Source organism: Alligator sinensis, unplaced genomic scaffold (genome assembly GCF_000455745.1).
Source record: "Alligator sinensis unplaced genomic scaffold, ASM45574v1 scaffold551_1, whole genome shotgun sequence".
Taxonomy (NCBI): Eukaryota; Metazoa; Chordata; order Crocodylia; family Alligatoridae; genus Alligator; species Alligator sinensis.
The window spans coordinates 1,036,632-1,042,468 of record NW_005842526.1 but is presented as its reverse complement, the minus strand read 5'-3'; the positions used below and the strand labels follow the sequence as shown (position 1 = coordinate 1,042,468).

Here is a 5,837-nt window from a genome sequence, read left to right as displayed (position 1 = left end):
TGTTGTGATGTGATGCATTTCTTGTGAAAAATCCCAAGCCTCTGAATCCACTTCCATTTCACACAAACTGACTTTTTTTTCGCTTTTGCCTTTTTTTTTTTTTTTTTTTGGTAAAATTGAACGCCCTGTTTTCATGCCAATTATTTTCAAAAGTTTTGCTTTGCAGTAAGAAATGTGACTGCCAGTAAAATGAAACACTCCTAGAATAACAGCTCCCAAAAAGAAATAGGGTAAGTATTTCAGATTTGGTGAGAAGTATTGCAGAATGCTTTGTGAAAACGGATTATTGCCATATCATTGAACATTTTTCCTTTAAAAAAAAAAAAAAGGTTTCTGAGAAAAGTTGTTTGTGAGTGAAAAGCTTTTCATGCCTATCACTCTAACTGCTCCTATGGGGTGCTTATCTCTGTTGTTGATGCATTAATCACTCTTATTGAAGAGTCTTGGATGAATTGTGCAGGTCAGGAATAATCAAGTTCCCCCTGGTCTCGTTGCCTACAAGTCTGGAACATTGCCAGCCTAATTGCTTCTGCGGCTGATCAGCGGAGGGGTCAAACTAAAGCAGCGCCAGAGCATTCATTGTGAAATAAAATGATCCAAGTGACAAGGGGAATTAAAATCCCTTAAGAGCATCCTGAGAGGATGAGCTTCACCCTATGTTGTGCAGCACGTCAGCAAAGAGGGAATTAACTCTGTGTGTGTCTGAGACGGAAGTCCAAGCATGAGCGTGTCAGATGGGAGAGGCAGATCAATGGGAGATAATCTCCTGCCATGCGTGCTTATGAGGAAATTCAGAATATTTCATGTTGTCTTTAATGCTGATGCTGTGGCTCCTGGGATTTGTCATTTGGTTTTTCCTGCCTTTGCAATGGCCTGGGTTTCCTGGTTGAACTACATCTCCCATGAAGCAATGCAGTTCTCTCACTCCCAGAATGCATCACCTGTCTTGGTTGGAGGGGCAATCCTTGTGTCTTATGGAATGGGTATCTGACCAGGGCTCATAGGAGAGAAGGAGCTATGAAGCCCCTAAACCACCACGTCCTGCAGTATGGATGTGTAGCTTATTGCTGAATTAACCTGAAGCAAGATATTTGGGGGTTCAGTTCAACTAAGGGAGCCAGAAACTGCCGGCATCCACAAGGTCCATCATCTTATCTAAGCTAATTGCTTCAGATAAAGTAAGGGAAGACCTTATCAGAGGCACATCGCAGGGTATCTGCTACTCCTGAAGGCCTCATCTTAATGATTAAAGACTTATTTCTGCACCATGAGTTTGGACATCCCTTCCAAAACAAACCATTTCTTTTAGCATGACCTACTACTACTCTGCAATCATGTTTCTAGGGTTTCAGCTTTTCTCCAGTGTGACCTCAGCGGTGTGTAACTGGGGTTAAAATTTGTCCTGGGAAAGTGGAAAGATGGGGCTTGCCCCCTCCTGCCCTGCAGAAGGAAGGTTCAGGTCCTGCAACTCTATGAGAGGTGGTAAAACATGAGTGAAAACAAGCCATCCAGGCACTGGATGCATGGCTGTGGCAAGCTAATTACTGGGTGAAGGCATGTTAATTAGATAAGAAGGTATGATCTGGGCAAAGCATGTGAGTCAAATGATTTCTTTTTGGTGGATTTCGCAACTGTTCCCGATAGTGCATGGTGTTTACCCTGGAAAGCTGGCAAGAAAGCCATTAATTGCTGCAAATGAACACAACCTACTCGTTCTGCTAATAAACCTGCTGATTGCCATGCAAGCCAGCCTAGCTTGGCATGCAGGTATAAAGGAGAACTTCCGGCTTGCAGATCAGAGGAGCCAAGCCTCCTTCCCTCTCAGTCCTCCTCCTGCAACTCAGCCGCCACCAGCTCTTTTTCCCCCTCTGAAGTCCTGCAAGACGCCACCATGAGCCAGTTGTCCCCAAGCTGCAAATCAGGGGATGGGGGAAAGGACTTCAGTTCATGTTCTGCCCACTGCGGCAGCGTCGGGGTCGGGAGCAGCTCATCCTCCATCTGCCAGTCGGGGGAGAGTAGAGGTGGAAGAGGGTACTTTGGTTATGGATATGGTAGCAAAAGTCTCCATAACCTAGGCGGGACCAGGAGAATTTCTGTCTGCGATGGCTACCAAGGAGGAGGAAGAGGATACGGGGTTTGTTGGGAGAGATATGGTGGTTGGGGTTATGGCAGAGGAGGATTTGGTGGTGGAAATTTCGGTGGAGGGGGAGCAAGGTTTGGGGGCATCTGCAGAGGAGGTCTCGTTGGAGGTGGCCTCGGAGGAGGAGACATCGGCCGAAGCTGGGGCATCCAAGGAGTCCACGTCAATGGAAACCTGCTACGCCCAGTGCACATGGAGATCGACCCGGACTTCCAGAGAGTGCGGGCACACGAGAAGGAGCAGATTAAGTCCCTCAATGACAAATTTGCCTGTTTCATCGATAAGGTGAGACGCCGACCTCCAATCCAAAAGGGGAACAGCGGTCTACTTGGGTTGGGGTGGAGGTGGGGCAGGGCTGGCATGAATAGTCCTGATTTAAATTCAAATCGCCGGTATCCCTTTAGTCCCACTTGCATTCACAGGCGTTGTGATCCTTTAGGCCCATAGAAACATCTCAACTGCATCCGTAGAATTGATGCTGGATAAGCCTTTTCATCGGCCCATTTGTGGAGGAGCTGGTGTGACACATGGATGGTGTTTCTAAACAGAGCAGTTTCCCAGTGCTCAGGGGCCCTGAGGTTGCTTTAGACAGGGGGAAAAAAAAATGATGGGTGGTAAAGGACTCCAGGACCTTTTGTGCCACTCTGCTTGCTTACAAGGAACGTGCAATGTCCTGTCTTCCTGAACGCAGAGAAGATCAACAGACAAGAGATCATTTTTTTGCTCTCAGCCCCAAGCCTCTTTCAGAAAGCATTGACCCCCCAGCTCTCTTTCTTAGCATTTCTTTTCCCGACAAGGCCCTGCCGCTACTGTTTCTATTGCTGTGTTTGGTGCCTCTTTCCATTCTCTGCTCTTTCTGCTCCCCGACAAACAAACCTTTGCAGAACAACAGCCGGTAAAACGCCTCTATCATCCACCTGATGTGTGCCTTTGTTTTGGGTGGTGGCAGGTGTCTGTGCTTGGGAGTGGAAGTTATTATCATTTCAGTCACCTGTTTGCTGACAGAGGCTAGTTGCATTTAATTAACTTAAGTGCGGGTTGGTGGTTGCAGCCCAGTTTCAGCCAGGTTGAGCCCAGGCTGAGTGATGCCATTGCAATACAGCTCTTTGGATGTCAGTTGAGTTGCATCGGCACCACCGGTTGAGGATCTTCTGCAAAAGGGCTGCAACTCAATTCCTACTGCCTGCAGTTCAGTTCAGGGGAAAAGAGCCGTCTGCTTTTCTAAACCAGCAATTTTGTGCTCTGGATTAGCACTGACTGGCTGTGACTTTTCCACCCTAAGTCGTCACATTTCCATGGGGGTGAAGGGGGAAGATCCCAATCGGATCTTATGAATATCGGGGGTATATTGTTACTGGGGTCCCTGGACATTCATAGCTTCCAATTTCCCCTAGGTCACTGTAGTCTTTCCTTGTGAAAACGTCAAATTTAAAGTTCCCACCCTCAATTTCTTCCCTTGTCATGGTGTGTGTGGGGTGGGGAGGCATCAAAGGAGGTCATTAGAATAATTAGGATTATTAGCATAATCATGGCTGACAAGCTGCCATCATAAGGCTCCTGATCGGCTATGAGTGGTGTGTGGTCTACTACTTTTTTTAACCCGTCTTCTTGTTTGAGTCACCCACCATATAAGTGTTGACTAGATTGAGAAGGGCAGGAACTGTGTGAAATCGGGTGTTTAAAACGCACCTTGTGTAACAGGGTCCAAACCTGTTTGACCTCTAGGCGCTACTGTTGTAAAAACATTTATTCTCATCATCACCAACACCATCATCATCATCATTGTCATTGCCATTATTATTATGGCGATGCTAGTGCTGGCAATGATCTCCCACGTTCTGCTCCATAGTTGACTTGCTCTTTCCCGTTGGCTTCCAGGTGCGATGCCTCGAGCAGGAGAACCAAGTGCTCCTGACCAAGTGGGAGCTCCTGCAACAGCAGGGGGGACAAACAGGTGTCCACCGAGATATCGAGCCCTTTTTCCAGTCTTATATTTGTCACCTGCGGCGGCAGAGAGATACCCTGCAGAGCCAGAAGGAGGAGCTGAATTTGGAAGACTGCAAGATGCTGCAGATCGTGAATGAATACAAGGCGAGGTGAATGATCAGTCAACTCGGAGTAATGGGTAGTTGCAGAGGCTTGGATTTGCCCAAGGCACCTAGGTATCCAGATCTAAAGGGTAAAGGGTGTCTAATTCACTTAGGCTCTTCTGGCAATCTCAGCCCTAATAGGAGAGATAATTAGGGATAAGCATGTGATTAAAGGCAAGGAGCTTCTATAGGGCTCACAACAGCGACATGCAAGCCCTTCACCATCATGAATGGACTGTGACCTCACAACACTCCTGGGTGGGAGGGAAGTGCTATGACCCATTTTATAGAGGGGGAAACTGAGGCACAGGTAAGCTAAGCAGCTTTGCTCCAGACACCTTTGAAAGTCCCAAACCAAAGTATTAGTGTGTGAGCCCCTGATCCTTAGTGGACATCCTCTTAGCGTCGTAGCGTGCACCATCCGAGTGGTTTTGCAACATGCATGAATGGGAGGATGAATGAAATGCCAGTGAAAGCCTGGCACCGTGGCTTGTTTGCATGACTCCTCTTGCTTGCTATGCTGCTCCATTTAAAGGAGGCAATGAGCCGCCCATCTCTCTTTTCTGTTGCAATAGTTACGAAAAGGAAATCGACAGGCGCCTGTGCACAGAGGAGGAGTTCGTGAACCTCAAGAAGGTGAGTAATCCGGGCTGCCAAAGCACTTGGAGGAGCCAGAAAGCAAAGTAGTGGATGGATCTTAGCCAGGGCTTGCAAAACACCCAGTCTCTAAAATTCACATGTGGTCACCAAAATGTACGTGCGGGGTATATGCGTATCGTCCCCACAGCCGGCCCAAGACTGGCATGGGTAAACCAGCCAGTCCCACCACTCTCTCCTGCTCCAGACCTGCTATGGGCATTTATAGACATACTTTTTCACACTGCAACGCGCTGGAGATCTGACGTGTCAGAGCAGACTTGATTAACCGAGTCCGCTCCACACGCGAGATGACGTGCATGGCGCTGCGTTGTGTGCAGTTGTAGAAGTGGCGAGGCGCGCAGAAAATGGCGGCGGTGGGCTTTTGAACTAAAACACCTTCCATGCGTGTTCGTTCGCAAGTGCGCCGCTGCCGTTTTCTCAGCGCTGGCGCCCATTTTGCTGTTTGTACCAATGCATGCGCTGCAGTGCTGGGTGCTTTTAAAAGGGCCTGGTGCTGCAGCGCAAACATAGGTACAAATGCCCTGTGTCCTGAGATCGATTTAGTTGACTCTAGTAGGGCTAAAACCTGCCATTTTCCACCCCCCTATTTATTATTGTAGCAATTCCTGGGTGCATCTACATGAGACCTTTACTGTGGAGCTGCCTAATTAGCTCCACAGTAAAGTCTCAGCATCTACATGTGTGGCCCTATTAGACTGCAGTAAACTAATTAACTTTGTCATAGGTTACTCCTTGTAAACACAAGTACTATCCTATGGTGACGTTCTTTAGTGCACGACAGCACACGTGTAGATGCTGGCAGGGCTGGCTGGGGCTGGCAGGGCTGGCTGGGGCACGAGGGTGCTTGAGTGTGCTGGCTAGCCCCGTGCTGGAGCACCCTCGTGCCCCAGCCAGCCCCTCTGCAGCATATTGAACCAGGGCTGGCAGGCTGACCCCCCCACCCCGCC

General features: G+C 48.4%; 1 protein-coding gene across 1 annotated transcript in view; it reads left to right on the top strand.

The window, feature by feature from the left end:
• Positions 1-1,814: 1,814 nt before the first annotated feature.
• LOC102373665 (keratin, type II cytoskeletal 1-like) overlaps positions 1,815-5,837 on the top strand; it is an 8,785-nt gene continuing 4,762 nt past the window's right edge. The window contains exons 1-3 of the mRNA XM_006031739.1: positions 1,815-2,425; positions 4,019-4,236; positions 4,806-4,866. Coding sequence (XP_006031801.1) covers positions 1,892-2,425; positions 4,019-4,236; positions 4,806-4,866 — 813 coding nt within the window. The 5' untranslated portion in view covers positions 1,815-1,891. The remainder of the gene's footprint in view (positions 2,426-4,018; positions 4,237-4,805; positions 4,867-5,837) is intronic.